The sequence below is a fragment of the Tachysurus vachellii genome, chromosome 25 (genome assembly GCF_030014155.1).
Source record: "Tachysurus vachellii isolate PV-2020 chromosome 25, HZAU_Pvac_v1, whole genome shotgun sequence".
Lineage (NCBI taxonomy): Eukaryota > Metazoa > Chordata > Actinopteri > Siluriformes > Bagridae > Tachysurus > Tachysurus vachellii.
The window spans coordinates 1,859,362-1,880,000 of record NC_083484.1 but is presented as its reverse complement, the minus strand read 5'-3'; the positions used below and the strand labels follow the sequence as shown (position 1 = coordinate 1,880,000).

Sequence of the window (20,639 nt, the reverse complement as noted above, 5' to 3'; positions counted from 1 at the left end):
TCAGCATAGCAAACGTGTGGAAGTTGTGATCATATCAGTTGTGTGAAAATACTTGACACTAAAGGAGCTATTGGAAAAGTTTACATATAAAGAGAAGTCACGCGTTTGTGTGTGAAAGGGTTTAAATGTTTAGAAAAAAGCTGTGTTTTGTCTACATCGTGTTTTTTACTTAATGTGGTTGTTTTAATAATAATAATAATAATAATAATAATAATAATAATAACAACAATAATAATAACAATTATTATTATTGTTGTTATTATTATTATTATACAGTATACTATTAGAGATAAATATAATAATAACAATCATTATTATTATTGTTATTATTATCTATACTAATAATTACAATAATAATAATAAGAATAACAATAATAATAGTAACGACAATAATAACAATAATAATAATAACAATACTAATAATGATAGTTTTTATTATTATTACATTTCTCTGAGACATGGAGGAAGCGCATTACACTGTCTTTCCGCACGATGGCGCTGTTGTGGTCTGTTTATAAAGAATATCATTATGATCCCGTGACAACTAGCTTCGAAACTTCAGGAAAAACGTCAGTAAACTTTCTGGATAGCTTTACTTGGCGGTTCCTTCACAAAACAACCATCATGGATACCGGAAAGTGCAGCTTCAGCTCGTTAGTCTGTGGAAAAGTTTAAGAGTCTTTACACCCCGAAGTTTGGATTTTTGTACTGAACTTCCTCTGCTGGCGTTTGTTCTGGGAAACTTAGTCAAAGGCAAGTTATAAACAAACCAGACACTGAAACTGTACAACAACCTGACAGCAGTTTAGTGTGAAATGTGTACAAAGAAATAGAAATAGTAGAAATATAACATCATGATGAACTTTAGTTTTCTAGTCAGTTCATTATCATTAAACGTGTTTGTTGTTTTCGAGCTAGTTTGAGTCTTTACACATCACTATTATGATGAACACAAGTGAGCGACAGTTTGTGGTGTTTATAGAAAGTTTAAATGACTTGTCTGCTTTGTACGTGGGAGTGAAAAAGTTTTATCTCTAAAGGATCAAACTGAAATAATTATTAAATAGTTTTATTAAGCAGTTTAAAAAAACAACAATACAGGATTATTTTTAAGCATTTTTATGCTATATATATTTTTTTTTTATGTATATTATTTTTTATGTTTTTTTGTGTGTATGCAGTGTTTGTTTTTTTCCTGCATGGGTGCATGATGGTGTATGAAATTGTGTGTGTATGTGTATGTGTGTGTGTGTGTGTATATATATATATATACACACACACACACACACACACACATATATATATATATATATATATATATATATATATATATATATATATATATATATATATATATATATATATATGGAGTGAGTGAAAAGAATCTCAAATTTTCAGGTACAATGGTGCAAAAAGGTGTTTAACTGTGAAGTCAAATATTCACTAAACTACAACTCTCTTTTTGTAAGTTAATCTTGCCTCCGAATCAGGCATTAACACCCGAGATGTTTTATAAGGGATTTACCTTTCACAATATTTAGCACCATGAACAGGATATAGCCGTCCAAACAGGCTTTAATGATGCCTGCAGGTCCAGTGTGTGATATGTGCTTCGATTTGACAGACTGTCAGGTGACGTGAAAGAGCGTTAAAAACAAACGATTATTTTGTGCAATAACTTGAAATGATTATTTCTAAATTGCTTAACATCTGTGACTGGCTGGGTGGAACTTTTCCACTTTGTGTTTTTGTTCCAGGGTGCTTGCCCAATAAAAGACAATTCTCAGTTCCTACTTTTACTTTCAGAATTAAATGTCACACTGAGTTTCAGTAGCTTGTCCTTGAACAGATATTGACTCGTGTGCTCTTCTTCCTGAAACAAAAAGTATGTGAGAGTCTGTCTACCTTAGATAGTCATTAGGTCAGATAGGTAAGTGTGTGTTTTCTTGGTTAAAGCAAAAATATGTTTTAATTTTCTTGTTTTGAAGAAAAAAAGCAGAACCACTGAGATGGTGGACAAATGTGACATTCTTGTCTGTTTGAACTAAACAATCAGTATTGAGGGCAAATCTGCATATGTGTAATTTGCAATAATTAAAATATAAATTTACTATAATATATTTATTATTAAAGTGACTAATGGGGTGTGGATAAACTCACCTGTAGATACTGTACATTTCTACCCAGGAACTGCTGCTGTAATCGTAAACACTGCCCTTTCGAACATATCAGGACACGTCCATAATCTGTTCATACTAAACATCTATTCAGAACATGTATTGTCTGTCTTTGCTCTCTGCACATACACCTGTATACCATAAAGCTTTATCATTTAATTATCTGTTGTCATAAGCTCCATAATGGGTCTGGTTTCTCTCAACATTTTTTCTTCACGTCATCTCGGTAATTTTTTTCCTCAACGCTGTCACCGTTGGTTTGCTCATTAGGGATCTAAATCTGCATCCGGATTTTTTGTAAAGCTGTTTTTTTAACAATGTCTATTGTTAGACTTACTATACAAATAGAATGGTATTGTTTGTGGTCATGACCTGAATTGGGTGAAATAAGGTTAGATAAATTACTTTAAAATGAAAATAAATAAATGAATTGTATTACCGAAGGACTCAAAAGAGGGTTTTAACATATCGTTAATGTATAAAAGGAACAATCTGGTGATTTTATTTATGACACAAACCACATGTATAATGGAAATCTAAGGGCAGTCGGTGAATCAAAGGGCACTTGATGAATTCCTTGTGAAAATAAGTGCTCTGTCTTATTTTTCAACACAGGAGCAATACACTAAAAAGCAGTTCCGGTTACTTAAGTGCCATCTCAAGTGTGAGTCACAACTAAACTGAAGACATAACCACAAATGCTAAGCTTTGAAAAAGTAGTCAGATTTCTAAAAGCACAAATTCTAGCCCTTATGCTTTGACTGCATGTTTGCGTTCTACACAAATATGGCATTGTCCTAAAAGTTTCCTTAAACCTTCACTATAAACGAGTTCAAGGTTGTTCTTTCCTCAGCAAATGAAACTGCCTCAAAATTTTCTGTGACATTCAAACCAGTGCTACAGAAGCAGAGATTAGCATGAAGCAACATGAAGGCACGTACCTTCACCGTGTTTTCTGAGGTCTCTAATTCTTCTTGCAGTAGTACAGTGTTATATCGTTGTGTTGTACATTCTGTACAATGTGTAGGTGAGTGATTTGTGAGTTTTTCCCCCCCTCAGGGAAACAGAAATATGTATGGAATGTTAACAAGTGGTTCCCCTTTTGGTTTTGTACCAGTTGGAAGAGTACCAGGATCACTATTACATAGAGGGTTTGTGTTTTGAATGATTTAGAGGGCAGGAGAGGATTATCAGGATTTTTCAATGCTACAATTCAAGCCACAAGGATCAAGTTAGCATAACTTTAATCCACAACCCGGTAAGATTTTTTTTCACTTTCTTTTTGTATATCCCAACCTCCTTTCTGAAAAACAGGGAAGTGAGCATATTGTCAGTCTAGAATGTGTCCTCGTGTTTACTGTAGGTTGTTAGTGTCGGATCTGATTTACATTTTGAGCTGAAAACAAGGCTAAACTTAGAAAAAGAAAGTGTACAGAAGAAGCAATAGCGTGTCATTGGAATGTCATCGCACTGTCATCTGTCTAGCACCTTACCGTCGGCTGCACGTTATGTCTGAATAATTCACTTCGTTATTTCTACAGGTTGTACAGAAATCTAGCCTTTACTCTACATACAGTCAGTACTGTATTGATTTTTATAACAAATCTGTGTTTTTACGTAAACTTTACATCAGGCACAGAGTGAAAAGTAAACTTTACATCCTGCACTGTATTATATAGTTTATCAAATTCTGTATATCTTCTGAAGACAAACCACTTGTGTCTTCCAACTCTGACCATCACTTTGTAAACCTATGATAATAGGAATGTGGTGAATATATGATGATAAATATTGAGAATATTCAGAAATCCAGCTCAGCCTGCATCATCTTTTGCCAGGTTTTGTGACCCTTAGAATTTGGTAAATATATGAGAATAATGTGATTATATTCAGTTTACTGGCGCACTGTGGAAGAGGGTGTAAGAAATTGAAGCAGAAGGAAATAGAGGAGGAGTCACTCTGGCAGTTCAACGCTTCACACTGAGTGTACTGTGTGACTTAATTAGTGACCCTGAAGGGGTCCTGCTGTTGTCATGCCAAGCTTTTCCATTCACGCTGATCTCTTAAGCAGTATTAAAAGTGCCATAATGCACCGTGGTTTGGCAAATGGTAGCAGCACTTCTTTCTGTCTCTGATCATGTTTTTTCTGTCCATTCCGCACAGCTCAAGAATGGATTGCCAGTTGTGTTTTTGAGCCGTGCTCCAGAGCGGAGCACTAAGGATCCACTGTTACACAGAGCTGCCTTCACTGAGCCCGGTCAGGAAGAACGATCAGGATGGACGCACACTCAAACTGCCCTAACGTCAGTATCCCCTGCCACAATGAGCAGAGAGACAAGAAAAAACGTTATACTGTGAGTACTTCTTACCTCATTGACTGCTCTTGGAAAAAAAAAAATATTTTGCCATAGACATCATTTCTGTTTAAACACCACATTCCTATTATCATAGGTTTACAAAGTGATGGTCAGAGTTGGAAGACACGAGTGGTTTGTCTTCAGGAGATATACAGAATTTGATAAACTATATAATACAGTAAGTGATGTGACGTACGTCTTACCTACGCATCTATTCAAATGATTTCTCGTGAATTATTCATTGATCAAGAAACATTATTAGTCAGTCGTGTATTTAACATTTTTATATTTTAATATAAGTCGTAATAAATAAATGTCGAGGTTTGAGAAATATTACTGAACAGCAGTGAAACAATGAATATTTTATTCAGAGTGCAAAAATGTTTTAAAAACCCATTTATTCTACTATTTTAGTTGAGAAAACAGTTTCCTGGTATGAATTTGAAGATACCTGCCAAGAGAATATTTGGCGACAACTTTGACCCAGGTATTTGTATACATAAAAAACATGGTATGCAGGCAATAATGTACTCGTATGGAGTAAATACTCTAACTCATGCTAGGCCTTTGTTTCTCAGATGACTTTGTTTCATTCAGTTAAATAGAGAGCATGCACATGTGATGAACAGAGTTATCTTTAATTATCTTTGTGACGTTTTTATGTCCTTAAATTGAAGAGCGTGCGCTTGTAGAATTTGACCTTTTAATAGTTTGATGTACTGGTATCATAAATCTGCTTTTGTTTTAAGCTCATGTGTAACCAGTTATATGCCAAAAGTGGATGTAAGTCTAATTGAATGCATGTGTTTACAATTTCAACACGTGATAAAGGCAGGAATTAAGTGCATACTAGTGCTGTACCTCTGTTAGTGCATTCTCTGCATACAGTACGGCATACTGCAGGATCGATTCTCACCGACGTTGATGGCTTGAACCCTCTTTAGTATGTGATGATATCAGAGATTACATCATCTGAACAGTAGAGCATTGACTGTTCACTGTAAATGTATGTTTCTGACATTTGGACAGGCCATCACACTGCTTGTATCGCTTTTCTGATCATTTTCTTGTGATTATTTTCATTTATGCTTTTTTGAATAAGCACATATATTTTTTCTTATTATCCCTGTCAGAGTTTATAAAGCAGAGAAGAACGGGGTTACACGAGTTCATTCAGAAAATCGTGTCCCATCCACGGCTCAGCAATCAGTGAGTTCATCAGTCGATTTTTTTTTTTATTATTCAGTGCTTTATGAACATCATTATTCATGAACAGTTGTGCTGACAAGTCCATCAGACTCATGCAAATTTCTGCTCAATTGGGAGATCAGAATGTCCTGAGCATGCAAATATAGACTTTTTTATCTATTGTATCAGCTGCAGCTGTATGTTTTGTTTGTATACGTGTCAATACATGCTAACATTGCGTTACGGTCTTAGTAACACTTTTAACATTTGATGCAGCCCTGATGTTCGAGACTTTCTCCAAATGGACAAAACCCAGAATGTCTCAGATGCTTCAGAGGATGAAGATGAGAAGGTTTGTCACAAACCATATTGTTCATTCATATTAGATTTATTCATTTTTGCCTGGAAAGCAGATTTATGAGGTGAAATTACTGATTGTTCACCTTACATAGCATACTACATACTGTGTGCAAAAGTTTGTATCCCCAGCGTTGTTGGGGTAAAAAATATACAGTATCACTGTTTTACGATTTCTATACAAAATTCTATGAAGCTCCTTGTAGTTACCTTACAACTAGTAAGCTAGCACGCTTAGCTAGCAACTAGCACGCACACTAGCTAGCTAGCAACTAGCACGCACACTAGTATTACTTTAACAAGTGATATGTAAAGGATTTCATCTAAAATGTACTGTGTTTCTTGTGACCTGTTTACAAGCAGTGATTATATTAGATTTATTACCTTTACAGAACAATTCTACCTCCAGAAACATTAACCTGGGACCGTCTGCAAACCCTCAGTGAGTACATTTTTCTCTTACTGTACATGATGAAGTGAAAAAGCAGACAAAACTCATTTACACTAATCATGGACTCGTACACCACTGATTTTTTTTCCCTTTTACTCCCAGGGCAAAACCAACTGACTTTGACTTCCTGAAAGTCATCGGTAAAGGGAGCTTTGGAAAGGTATCATTGTGTTAAATGTATTATGTTTCTCTGTATAAAATATTTATTGTTAGAATGTGTATATATAATTATATTTAAAGGTTAAATGTAGTCTACAAAATGAAGTGGGTGGTATCGGTTCTGTAGGTACTGAAACTTCTTTTTCCCGGTGAAGTGATGTTTGTTATGTTTGCGGTTAGCAGCTAATAAATAATGGGCTTTCCCTAGAGCTCCCATGTTCTCTAAGATGTATACGGAGTTTCTGTTCAGACTGGAACTGTTAACCAAACATACGTCGTCTCACACCAAAAGGTTCTCCTTGCAAAGAGGAAACGAGATGGGAAGTGTTATGCAATCAAAGTCCTTCAGAAGAAAGTAATTTTAAAAAGGAGGGAGGTAAGTGTTTAAAACTTGAATGAGAACAGCGTTCTAAAACTATCTCTTTTTATATTATTATAGTGTTCATATTATGTGTTCTGTTATTTTTTTCTATATTGATATAACAGCAAAAACACATCATGGCTGAGCGCAATGTGCTGCTAAAAAACGTGAAGCACCCTTTTCTAGTCGGATTGCACTATTCCTTCCAGACGACAGATAAGTTGTACTTTGTCCTGGATTTCGTCAACGGTGGAGAAGTGAGTACTCTCACTCTTTCGTGCATGTGGCATGTGTGGAATGTCGTCTGATAGATGGAAACTGGGAGTAGTCTAACACAGGAAGTGGGGCCAATGGAGTGTTCTAAGGAACTGCAAGAGAAGACACTGTGTTAAGAATAGACATGGCAGGAATTTAAATTTAAAAAAATTGGGTGTTTTTAACTTATATATAAGTGACCGGCTCACTGTTTGTCTTTTTTCAGATATTTAACAGTATTTAGCAACTTTCCTTTTAAAATACTCTATTCTGACTTATACACTAGTTAAAATACAGACATTTCAGATGTGAGAATAACATGAACCTGACCTCACTGAATTACTCATCACTAAGTAGGAACCGGGTAGTGTGGAACTATGAAGGCCAAGTCAGAACAGAGATGAACTTAACGTTTAAGGAAGTGTGTGTGTGTGTGTATAAAAAATAAATACAGTCATAAATAATGATTTCTGTTTATTGTAGCTTTTCTTTCACCTTCAAAAAGAGCGAACCTTTCCCGAGTCCAGGGCGAGGTTCTACATTGCTGAGATGGCCAGCGCTCTGGGCTATTTACACTCCCTCAACATTGTTTACAGGTTAGTGCCCATATTATGCACCCCACATACAGTGCAGAATTATTTGTTAAAATCAAAAGAGAGTAATACAAGATAAGTAAAAAAATGAGATCTGTTTTGAACATGACTACATGCTAAACAGTCACTTCAATTTATAAAAAGTATTGCTACTCCTAAAGTTAAAATTTGATAACCCTCTATGGAAAGAATAACAGCAAATGTAACTTTGCTTTTATTAAAATTTTATTTATTATTATTTTTACCAAAAAAAATCTTAACAATTTTTTTCATTAATATTATATGGTAAAAATAATTATAAAGAAATGCAAATAGTTAAATTTGCTGTTAAATTATATAATTAATATGTTAAATAAACAAACTTTAAGTGGATATTTATTGTAATGTTTATATTGTCATTTTCAATAATTGTTATAATAAATTCGTTATTTATTTTTCTGATATTTATATTGTCTGTGAACTGCTCTAAAGATGAAATGAGTCAGTTAACTTGACACTCTTCAGAAATCTGCAGTCAAGCATGCATGAATTGATTAAACATTATGATGGAACAACTTGTTTTGTTCGTGGACTCCTCTTTGCTAACCACAAATAGTGGATGAGCAAGTCCAACAGCATGATGAAAACTATTATCTGCAGACATATCAAGATATTAAAGGCACAGTAACTTTAAACCACAAAATTCTGTTATGTTATCCTAGTCAACGATGCAGACTCTCTAATGTTAAAAAATATAATGTGTAAAGATTGTTTTGTTTTGTTTTGTTTTGTTTTTAGGGATTTGAAACCGGAAAATATCCTGTTGGACTTCCAAGTATGTCAATCAAATATCTATCAATCAATGTATCTTACTGAAACTGTAATATCATCATACAAATGGTGATAATATATTATTAGATTAATGTTTTCGTTAGACATTCCTGGATAATCCTGCTGAGAATGTGATAAAATGGGCTAGTGTCCCAGGCTCTAATCAGTAGCATTACTATTCAGTTCAGCCCTGAAGTGAAATGGACAGTTTAAAAGCCTTCTTGAAATCTGTTTCCTGTCTGTTAAGGGACATATAGTCTTGACAGATTTTGGACTGTGCAAAGAAGGGATCTCTCAAGCAGACACGACCTCCACTTTTTGCGGGACACCAGAGGTAATATTTTAGTGAGCGCAAGAAACCAGCAAGAATTTTTTGTCGTTGCAATTTTAGCAACCTGTGTATTAGCAGGATTTGCCGGTGTCCGTGTTGATAGCACTTTTTAGTTTTATTTTTTCATGTATTTTTGCAGTATTTGGCTCCAGAGGTCTTGAGAAAGCAGCCCTACGACAACACTGTGGACTGGTGGTGTCTCGGTTCTGTATTATACGAGATGCTCTATGGCCTGGTAAGAAACAAAAATGCAGATTTTCTTAGTTTTACGAACAAGTTTTTATTTATTAATTAATGTCTGAATTTGTGATTGCCTATCTGTTCAACAGCCTCCATTCTACAGTAGGGACACGCATGAAATGTACGAAAACATCCTGCATAAGGAGCTGCCAATGCGCCCTGGGGCATCCACGGCTGCCTGGTCCATTTTACAGGCTCTTCTGGAGAAAGACAACACCAGGAGGCTGGGATACAATGATGACTTTGTAAGTCTTTATTGTTGTATTGTTTGTTTACAAGGACCGCTGGTGTCCGCTAGGAGCTGACAAGATTAGAATCTCAATAAGCAGCAAGTCGGTTCATTTCAACACACCGGCTGACTTTTGCATTAATGAATCATATTTAAATGGCAGATAATAAAATTTGTGATAGCGGTTTGGGTAGATATTACTATTGCAAGATTTGTGTTTTAAATAAATATATTTGATTAATGCAAGGCTTTGAGGAAGGAACAGAGACAGTGAGTAGCTCTGGAGGAGGTGCTAAAACACACACAGTGCCAGTGTTGTGATTGAGGTTGATGTGCAACGCCCCTTGGTGGATGAAGCTGTCTATAATAAAGCCTTATTCTGATCATGCATGAAATGCATTTGCTTCATTCAGACATCTCCACAGCTTCTTTCATTAATTAGAGTGAATGAAGCGAAGAGGATATTACAAATGCGGGTCAGTCTTGGGTACACTATATATTGGTTTCCTATTATCAGACTGCAGTTTTTTTCAGTATGTTGCTCAAAGACAGAAGCCATTGCAACCACAGCAATCACGAACAGAATTAATTGGCTACTCAAGTTGAAATAGGCTCCTGATAGATAATTACATTTCTGTATACATATATATATATATATATATATATATATATATATATATATATATATATATATATATATATATATAATATTCCTGCTAAGACCTTAACGAGATAACAGACAAAATTGTAATGCTATGCTAATTTTTATTGTCAAATGAACAGTCTTTTGTGATGCTTAATCTTGAATATCTGCACATTGCTGTTTCAGAATGAAGTTAAAAGTCATATATTTTTTGCTTCCATTAACTGGGACGACCTTGTGGAGAGAAGGATCCCTCCTCCGTTTAATCCCAGTGTGGTAAAAAGTTTTTTTTTTTTCTCTAGTTTCAGACAATTTGCTTTATTTCAGTACTTCCACAAAATAACGACATGAAATACAACACCTATGAACTACCTTCAATATTTAAAAGATCAGTGTGCATTATTCTAAAGCTGCTTTTCCTTTTCCTTTGATTTTCTTTACAGGAGTCCCAATATGATATATCAAATTTTGACCCTGAGTTCACAGAAGAAACTGTACCCAACTCGGTGTGCATCTGCAAGGATAACTCCATTGTCAATGCTAGCGTCATGGAGGCTGATGATGCTTTTCTGGGCTTTTCCTATGCACCACCTTCAGATGACTCCTTCCTGTAAAATATCTAAAGAACTGACCTATTTTATGCATTTACATAGAAATAGTTTGGCCGTGCGCCTTCATTCAGAAAGCGAAGAAAATGTAAAGACCAACCAAGGCATTCTACACTTATACATCTTGTGATGCAGGGTTTTTCAATTTTTTTATTTTTTAATTTCTGTACAACAGATTTATATTTTGTATTGCATAAATGTGTATACCTGAGAAATTGATATAGCTCAGGAATTCTATTATAATACTGTTATTGCTCACTTCTCTAGAGTATTTTCTACAGTGGCATTTGTTGTGTCAGGGAAGTCGGGTAATGAACTTGAAACCATGTGTGTGTGTGTGTGTGTGTGTGTGTGTGTGTGTATATATATAAACATTCCACATTTCAATATCCCTAATGAACTTTATTGTTCATGGCACTTATGATTGTTTGGTTTGTTCTCCTTTAAAGAATGTCTTAGTAGAATAATTTAAAAGACCTTTTTCCCCAAAACATTTGCAAGACTTCTCTTTTTCTTGTCTTACTTTCTTTTTTTTTTTTTTTCTTTTTTTTTTTTTTACCAAAGATGTTTTGTAATAGCATAAACATGGAAAAATTTAAGTCAATTGTATAACTGTGGAAAGTAAACGAGTAAACTGTGGATTGTATGAATCAGCCTTTTGTTCTAAACCTGTCTGCTACAACTAATATATGTATGTATATATATATATATATATATATATATATATATATATATATATATATATATATATATATATATATATATATATATATATATATATATTCATTAGCAATTTAAAATGAATGTGTGTTTTAACATCAGACATATTAGCTAATGCAATAATTAGCATGGAGGCTAAACGACGAGGTCTATAAGGAACTATACGTTCAGTACACAGTTTTGAATGGCGCTACACCATAAATGCTACAATTTATTGCCATTTAGGGTTGAACAATAAATTAATTTATCAGTAAATTATTTTAATAAAACACCTTTTATGCGCGCGTGCTGTTCTGTCAGAACTTAAAGGCGGGAAAATCGCGCACGAGACGAAAAAAAGGTGACGTAATGTGTTTTTTTTATTGAAGACGACAATATGGAGGATCTTCTGTCTCTGAAGGAGTCTGTAGTTATTTACATGGACAGAAGTGGAGGTCTGCGAAAGCTTACTGAGGCCTGCCAGTCTCTTAAAGGTCGGTTTTAAATTGATATTTAATTTTAATAAACGTTTTTTTAAAACCCACTTGTTGCAAATACTATTTATGTGTATATACATATAGTGTATAAACGTAGTAAGAAATAAATATAAGTAATAACAAAATTATTTTTGTAGAAGATTGAAGATCCAATAAAAAATGCATATTGTTTAACATTTAGATTAAATATTTCATGGGTTTCAGAACAACCTATAATCTGTTGGTTATATATTCTTATATTTTGTCCTGACATCTATTTAACAGGTCAGTCATTCATAACTATATTATTTTGCGCTGTTTCTTTCTTTTTCAGATTCCCAGCAGGTGTACAGGTTCAGTTTTGATGTGAACCCCACTGACATAGTTGAACTAGATGCCAAACTGGGAGACTGCATATTACACGACCCCCTGAAAGCCACTTCGCTGTTTCAGTCTGTATGTTTTGTTTTGGAAGATTACTGTGTTATAGTGATGATTTTAGAGCTCGCGGTGTGATTAAGACTGAATTAAATTACAGAATACATTATTTCTCTGTTTCACAGGTTACTTTTCTCTCAATAAAGACACTGTCATTAATTGAGCACGTACATACAGAAAACCAAGTATGTCATTATATAATGATTCCTCATTTTCTGTCAAGCCAAAATGTTTTATTTAGTGATTGTCTGTTTTTCTATCCCCCAAGGTTAATGTTGTTCTACGGCCAACACATATGCCACCATTTCGCAACTACATTCTTGACTTATCCGAGTTCCCTCGTGGCTGTTATCTGATGAGGCCTGTAGCATTGGAGGGCCTTGTAATCGCCATGACTTGTGTTACAAAATACACTCAAGGAGCCAGATTCATTTGTGCAGAAGAAAAATGTCCTTGCTCCAGAGGTAACTGAAACAGATCTCCTTATAATGAGCCTTTTCAGTGTGTACATTGTCCCAAACTATAGCTGTTGCCAATATCCAATGTCCTCAAGGTTTCCAGCATATTAGAGTACATGCACCAGGAGCAACGGAGTCAGCTACTGTCCGGAGTGACTTCATCTGCTTCCTTTGCTCCTCGCCACTCAAAGAGGATGTGAAATCTCGTGTCTTAGGGGGTAAGAGCTAGGGCTGGGATGTTGCTATATTAAGATCATGACACCTTCCTGAATATTGGGAGGATTGTCAGCACTTTCACTTTCTTTGTTATTCATTGTAAAAATGCTAATCATTTCATATTTCCACTTCACATTACGGCTCCACTTTCATACAACAACAGATGTTGTTCGAATATCAGTGTTACAATAAAAAGGTATCTCATCTACTTATCAAAAGAGCAAGCGGCATTTCAGAGAACACGGAAACAAATCAATGCATAACTTTGTGATTCAGTACTTGGTAAATTCCTGAAGTGTTATACAGCTGGAACATATTAAGCAATAGACTGATAATTGATATTGACAATGAATGTTAATGATGCTCAGATAAACAACTGGTTGAGCTTGTACACACCAGATCACTAGATGTGTTGGGGGTCCATGAACCTTCGTCTCTGAGATATCAATCCGTCACTCTATTTTTGAGAGGTAGGTCAAGATGTGATATAAACTCTACCACATTTTAACGTGTAAATTAAATGAATAAAAAGCAATTAGCACAGCAAACATTCTTAAGATAGCTTTTTAAACATAATTTATAAGTATACTTTGTGCTAATCTTGTAGCTCAGGATATACAGCATACTGTACGACTATTAGGTCATACCACATTATTAATGTCATTTGAACAAGATAAAAGTAAGCAATATAATTGTGATGTACTCTAAATTTTAGATGAACTGTGTAACACTATGAAAATTGGTCAGCTCTATCGAGTAGTAGGAATACCCGCACATGTACACCAGTATTCCAATATTACTTGGACTATAGAGGTTTGCAGCATTCAAAATCTCACCCCTGAATGTGAGTAATCCATTTCATTTTAGTAAAAACCTAACAAGAACATGAATTAAGAATGCCAGACCAGCTGATCTTACACTTCTTACAGATTCCTCCTGTGTAAGTGACCATTTTCAGGCCCTACATGCTGCCTCAGCCTGTTCCCCATGGAGATTCTCTGCTATTGTTGCTAACTCATTTGGCTCTCCAGTAGTCCCGCCTGGCCTATACAACACACTGAAATTGGTGCTGCTTCTTAGCCTTGTGCAGACCAAAGAGGAGAATTCAGATACACACAATCATTTGGATGTGCTTACACTCACCAACGATACTCTTAATGTTGAGAGGTAGGCTGCTTAATATTGTTTAAGGCAAAAATAATCATTTTGCTGGCTTGGGAGAGTATCAAGATATCCCTTGCTTTTATAATTAATCAGGCCAAATATATAGTAGTTGTCTTGCTCCTTATCTTTTACTAATAATATATTTAATATCTATATGATTTTTTATATATTGATTATTTGGCTACATAAAAGCAAATAAACCCACATAGAGAGATAGCTACTGTTTAACTGTGCACATCCATTGTCAGGTTAATGACATACAGTCTGGGTCTGGCAGCAAGGGGCATTCGTCACCCAGTTACTGGAGAGCTGTTCACCTCCTTGTCCATGGATGAGCATGGTGCAGGAACAGCTAACATCCATGCAGGCTCTGCTCTCTTGGCAGCAGGGGGTGTGTGCTTGTTAGGGGATTTAACATGCTACAAGAAAGACAGGACAGACAGCCTCCAGTCAGGTATCATGGATAAAAAAGTTTTGTCTTGTCTCTTTGTCATGGTTGTTAACCATGTCTAACAACCAACAAAGATCAGAAGAAATACTTTATCTTATGTTCCTGCAGCATTAGATACCAGAACAGTCTCCGTTTTTATCCCTGGAAAGAAGTATGGTGAGGATGCTGACCAGCTTCTGTCCTTCCCCATCAACTGCAACTTTTGGGCCCTGGCTGATGCATTAGCTCCTTGTAAAAAGGGTAACAGGCCAGACAGTGTACTGTTGGGATCTATGGTAGGTTCACAACCTCTTATATGATTATGAATTATTTATTATTATATTATTGTATTGAATTATTGTATTAATTTTATCATGGGGGGCACGGTGGCTTAGTGGTTAGCACGTTCGCCTCACACCTCCAGGGTTGGGGGTTCGATTCCCACCTCCACCTTGTGTGTGTGGAGTTTGCATGTTCTCCCCGTGCCTCGGGGGTTTCCTCCGGGTACTCCGGTTTCCTCCCCGGTCCAAAGACATGCATGGTAGGTTGATTGGCGTCTCTGGAAAATTGTCCCTAGCGTGTGAGTGCCCTGCGATGGGTTGGCACTCCGTCCAGGGTGTATCCTGCCTTGATGCCCGATGACGCCTGAGATAGGCATAGGCTCCCCGTGACCCGAGGTAGTTCGGATAAGCGGTAGAAGATGAATGAATTTTATCATATTTTTTATCATATTTTATTTTTAGCATAATATATATTTGCTGTTTAGCTGGCATTTCCAAGAAACAAATCATTTTGTTGGCATTACGGATACATACAGATTAACGAATTTCATCTGTAAACCATGTTTGACTTACATTTGGGTTTTTGTTTTTTTTTTGACCTAAAAATGAGATTAGTTTTCAGATAACAGAACCTCTACCCACGTTTAGTAACAGGAAACTTTTTTTTTTTTTTTTTTTTAAGAGACGTTCCAAGTTGTAAATAGCCTAACAAATCAATTTAGTGTTTTCTGGTGCTTACATAGTATTTTGTCCAAACTTTGAATTTTAAACCTTAATCTGGTGCAATTATGTAAAGTATATATACACACACCTGTTAATTCATATTTTTGCAAATTAAAATTCAATTGTAGTGTCATTAGGAAAAGTTCTTAAAATTGTCATTATATACTTTAGGATATTGTTGGATAACCAGTCATCAAAAAAAAAAATCTACTAATAATATAACATGTAGGAGATGGGTCCAGTACCCCCACAAGTTGTAGATGCATTTGGGCTTGTGATCCAGTGTCGAGACTCGGGAGGTAACCTTCCACTCCTAGCTATGACAGTACACACACTGAGGCAGGCCATTTCACCAGGAAAGCCCATATACCCTGCCTGCATGCAGTTTACCACACAGGACTATAAAGAGGTTAGACCACCAACATTTCTATGAAATACTACTTCACTGACTTTTTAACTTTTGTGTATATTGTACATCAGAGTTCAACTTTAATCACATCTCCTTCTCAGCTCCTGGCTTATGCTCGGAGTCTAAAAGTAGACATGAGCACTGAGGCGGAGATGATGATCCACGGCTACTACACGGCCAGTCGGAGAGTACGCTCCTCAGTATCAGTCACGTCTATTAAACTGCTGTAAGCACAGGCTAAAAACTGATTATATACACACACCCCTAAATAAATAAAAGGAAGCAGAGGTGTAAAGAGCAAGTAAACTGTTAAACCAAATCCTTAAAGCTAGTACATACAAAGTGCAAATTCTGGGCCATTACATTTGTTTTCCATCCTCTGCACTTTATAGTTGGTACACAAAAGAAGCAGGGGTTGCTTGATTAATTGGAACAATTAAGGGCGAAAACCATAGGGCTGGAATTAGAAATTGCTGCAGTAAAACCATAAATACAACACACTTATAGCTTACCACTAGATGGCAGCCTTATAACATTTACGTTAGGTAAATGTTTAAGTTCTTCCTAAGGTGTGTTTAACCTCTGAATAAATCAGGTGTTTAAAGTCAAACAGAAAAAAAAAAAAAGAATCTACATCCATAAGAATCCACTATTGCAGTACCTGTACTAGAATAATAAAGTTCACTGAAATACAAAATGTAATTTGCTTGCTGGTTTTGGCAGGGTTGCCCTAGCACAGGCACATGCCAAGCTTAACCTGAGGACCCTTGTTCTAGAAGAGGATGCAGTTATTGCAGTGTTGCTGTGTGAGAACTCAATTACCCTCAGACATGGTGAGAAATTATCTTTTAATTAAGATTAGCCATTTTCTCCAGCAAATTGAATAGATTAACAGGGCAACATCAAACAAGCTCGAAGATCTTTCAAGTTGGTTATAAACTGGCCTTGTTATAATTTAGTAACTTGAATTTTATAGCTTTATGTACAGTGAAGGATATACCACTAGCATAAAAACTACACTGCTGCAACAAACTTCAAAATTCATCATTTATAACTTTTAGGTCACTATTTTTATGGGTCACAATCAAACTCTTAATACATGTTGGGAATATAGGGGCCTCAGCGCTTGTTCTTCCACCCGATGCGGTGTTTCTTTGTGATCTGCATGACCTGGAGTCCCTGCACTGTCGAGACCAGACCTTGGAAGAATTCCGTCAGCAGATCCTGCAGTTTGTATACAACTATGCACCAGGAGCTGCTACCTACATAATAGAAGAATAGGGCATATTTAAAAATTAGGTTCAGCTATTCTTAAGTTTGGGTAATATTTGTTAACATTTCTGCAATATTTATTGTTCACAGCTGTAATGTATGAATTCATAATCCTACCATATTTATAAAATACAAGCAATTTATGACTTGCACCTCCAAAGTCAGAATCAGTTTCTGTAAAATATTTACATGAAACAAAAATAAATCTTAGTTTAACAACATGCTATCCCACAAACAGTTACTGTACATAACCCAAGATGGCTTTTCAGAGGGTCACATTATCAACATCCCAATCTGGTCTGATGGGTAAACGGCAAAAATATGAAAATCATCATGAATGCATTCTCAGGTAAAATATTGAGGGGTGTGGGGAGCGGTGGGGTTGTCTTACCACGTCCTGAGACATTCAGTTTAATATCCACACCCATTTCTGAAGCGAGAACAAACATCTCAATTTCACCAACTGTTCACATAAGATACCCCATCATAAATGATGCTACCATTGAACTCAGATGATCACATTATCAACAACCCAAACTGGTCAGATGGGTAAACGGCAAAAACATGAAAATCATCATAGTTAGTACATCACTTAGTACATCATTTCATGTCCACAAAGAAAACATTTCTCACCTTGATGCAATACAAACTGCAGAAACTTCTATTCAGCACTCACTGTTCTCCATCTAATATTCAGGACAAGAAAAGAGGAAAAATAGAATGGAGGTTTTTTCCTTCTTCACCAGATGATAAGTTTTACAACGCCAGACTAAGAGTACTGGTGTATAATCTTATAGTATGGTAAATATCAAGACATTTGACAGCTCTCAGCACCAAGCATTATTCATGTGCTCCTCTGTGTACATGCTCACTTTCTTATCTAGACGAAAAAAAAAAAAAAAAGCTCTGTCCACTGGGGGGCAGGTCAGAAGAAAAAATGCCTCACGGTCACTAAAACGCCTTTTAGTACATCACGGTTTACATTAACTTTCAATAAAGTATAACCACAGACTGACCAGTTGTTTTAAAATAATTGTAACTTTAAAAATATTTGACATACCTTGTTCCAGACATCTAGGCTCAGGTTTTTTTTCTTTCCAGAATTTTTCATTTCTGTCGAGAAAATACATTTTAATCCCATAGTTCATGATTAACGTAATACTTTTGGAATTAAATGATTCTAATATTGAATGCTCAGATAGTCACATTATCAACAACCCAAACTGGTCAGATGGGTAAACGGCAAAAATGTGATGTCATCACAGCTCAACAGAATGTTCAATAATACAATACTCCACAATCTGAATTTTTTGTTTGTCATGGTGTGAAGTATGATTTGGATGGAATACTGTCGTATTACCTTGTAGTCTCCATATCAGCCATGGTCTTGGTCATCATATAGGTTTCCTGCTGAACAGAAAAACAAAAATTGTTAAATTTGTCCCCATATTCACCACGTCAAATTTAAAAACGTATAACTGAGCTGTACTATACATTTGAGGTTTGGTCAAGACCACCACCGACACCTACACCTTAAGTAACTAGTTCCCAATTAGTCTTATTCCGTCACAACTATTGATTTTACACAGCTTCACATAAGCAGCACTGAGGGAACAATCAATAAGTGAACTCAACTCCACTCCAAATCTTGACTGATGAACCAAAGATCAAAGGGCACATGTAACACAGCTTGAGAGCACATCATCTCGCACCAACACAAAAGGTCTTACCATGGCTAGTACAACTCAAGGTCAGGACCTTTGCCAAGACCATAGCCCCTCAGAGAGGAATAGAAATTCAGAATTTCCCAGCAAATGATCATGTGAAGACCAATCCCAAGCCAACGTGGCCTCACAAGGGACAACAGACCTGGTCATAACCAGCAGACAGTCCTACCAACAGCAATGTGAAGACTAAAGGAGCAATTTATCAACCCAAGTGGGACATGGAACTGCCAACATGATTTATAACTGCTGTAAGTGAGAAGTAAATCTGCCTGTTGAACACACCATCACACAATAACTTAATAAAAATTATAAATAACAGGTTATATATAGCCTCGTGCTATTCAAATATATATACACACACAGGTGTATGGGGATGCTAGTTATTTTAATCTCCTTGAAGGCAAATTAGTTGAATTACATCCCATCGATTATATAATCCACTCAACGTCTAGAGGAATAAAAATAATGAAACACCAAGTGTGTAATCCACATTTAGTTTAATTAACATCTTTCTTATTTACCTACAGCATGTTTTATCCAGTTACATCTTAAATCCTGCTTTTGCAGTAACATTAGTTTTAGTTAGAATTTACATAACAGCAGTTCGTTTATATATAAGTTTTAAAATATTAGTTCAGTTTTAAAATTGACCTTTTCAACAACCAGCTTTATTCTTATCAAAAACTGCATTTTACCATCGACATCCTCTCCCTATGTGCTTGTTATTTTTCTAAAGATCTAAACCACTTGAGTCTGTAAAGGAAACAGTAATCACCACGTGGTCACAGATGGACAACGAAGTAGCACAAAGACCTCGAAATTTACTTTTAATCAACGTGGGGACTTTTGGTCAAGTTAAAGAACCGTGATTTTTCAATTTAACATTTATTTTCAACATAACATTTATCAAATCTACACAACAAAATGTTCTGAAACTAGGCCAGGAGCAACGCAAAAATTAAAAAACGCATGCCCTTATTTCAACAAAACGTGTTTAAATACTGTTACAGCAACAACTTTAATCGTATTTTACCTGAAAAGACGTAATTTAACATTTTTAAGCAATCTGCTTTAGCGACTCTGCGGCCCTTGAAATTCTCCATTCGAGGATCCATGCTGCAAAGAAAGAGACCTTGCGCATGCGCGGTTTGTTATTTAAGCCAGGCTTCCTGCTGCAAAAAAATGCACATGCGCACTAGACCCTTAGTAAAGCATGAGTGGTGACAAGAATTCTGACGTAGAATGATAGTTTTTTAAAATAATAGTTTTATTCTTAATCTCAAGGTACTCGTGATTAGATATAGGTACTAAGAAGTAAACTTAAAAATAACACATGAAAGTGAAGGCAGAAATAAATGAAAATATTCGTCCCCAAATTTTTAAAATGTTTTTTTTGACAAAAGGCTAGACATGTGTATTTATCCTGCCTTGTTTAATTGATACAAACATTTTTTTCAAGCACCTTGAGGATTTAAAAAAAAGGTGTTTGTGAATTTTAATTTATTAATGGCAATAAAAGCTCCAGAAATTCACCTAACGTTTATTAAGCACATGACTCATGTCTACATATAGTAAATAAAAATAAAT

At 35.6% G+C, this 20,639-nt stretch overlaps 2 protein-coding genes and 1 long non-coding RNA gene across 6 annotated transcripts; 2 read left to right on the top strand and 1 right to left on the bottom strand.

Annotated features, from left to right (window-relative positions):
• The first annotated feature begins 527 nt into the window (after positions 1 to 527).
• On the top strand, positions 528 to 11,250 carry sgk3 (serum/glucocorticoid regulated kinase family member 3). Of its 3 annotated transcripts, none has more exons than XM_060861701.1 (17): positions 528 to 753; positions 4,341 to 4,531; positions 4,629 to 4,712; positions 4,949 to 5,021; positions 5,668 to 5,743; positions 5,999 to 6,074; positions 6,472 to 6,521; positions 6,633 to 6,690; positions 6,982 to 7,065; positions 7,176 to 7,307; positions 7,789 to 7,901; positions 8,676 to 8,712; positions 8,956 to 9,042; positions 9,179 to 9,274; positions 9,369 to 9,524; positions 10,338 to 10,427; positions 10,595 to 11,250. In XM_060861701.1, exons 2-17 carry the CDS (start codon positions 4,454 to 4,456, stop codon positions 10,763 to 10,765), a joined length of 1,461 nt encoding a protein of 486 aa, XP_060717684.1. In that variant the 5' UTR covers positions 528 to 753; positions 4,341 to 4,453; the 3' UTR covers positions 10,766 to 11,250. The 3 variants fall into 3 exon arrangements, with proteins under 3 accessions (XP_060717684.1, XP_060717686.1, XP_060717685.1); XM_060861703.1 differs by lacking the exon at positions 528 to 753 and adding an exon at positions 1,724 to 1,930; XM_060861702.1 differs by lacking the exon at positions 528 to 753 and adding an exon at positions 3,348 to 3,435.
• A 285-nt stretch (positions 11,251 to 11,535) lies between these two features.
• On the top strand, positions 11,536 to 17,468 carry mcmdc2 (minichromosome maintenance domain containing 2). The gene is made up of 14 exons (XM_060861954.1): positions 11,536 to 11,952; positions 12,269 to 12,390; positions 12,498 to 12,557; positions 12,641 to 12,836; positions 12,926 to 13,048; positions 13,415 to 13,516; positions 13,762 to 13,890; positions 13,976 to 14,213; positions 14,459 to 14,664; positions 14,770 to 14,936; positions 15,874 to 16,053; positions 16,155 to 16,279; positions 16,777 to 16,886; positions 17,168 to 17,468. The coding sequence occupies exons 1-14, from the start codon at positions 11,856 to 11,858 to the stop codon at positions 17,332 to 17,334; spliced, it is 2,022 nt and encodes a 673-aa protein (XP_060717937.1). The 5' UTR covers positions 11,536 to 11,855; the 3' UTR covers positions 17,335 to 17,468.
• LOC132840371 (uncharacterized) lies at positions 16,885 to 20,208 on the bottom strand. 2 transcript variants are annotated; one of them, XR_009647803.1, is made up of 7 exons: positions 20,086 to 20,208; positions 18,686 to 18,735; positions 18,386 to 18,438; positions 17,959 to 18,011; positions 17,717 to 17,755; positions 17,443 to 17,499; positions 16,885 to 17,315 (listed from the first exon to the last, which is right to left on the bottom strand). It is a non-coding gene; the product is annotated as an uncharacterized LOC132840371 (long non-coding RNA). The 2 variants fall into 2 exon arrangements; XR_009647804.1 differs by having other exon boundaries at positions 18,686 to 18,732.
• Positions 20,209 to 20,639: the final 431 nt, after the last annotated feature.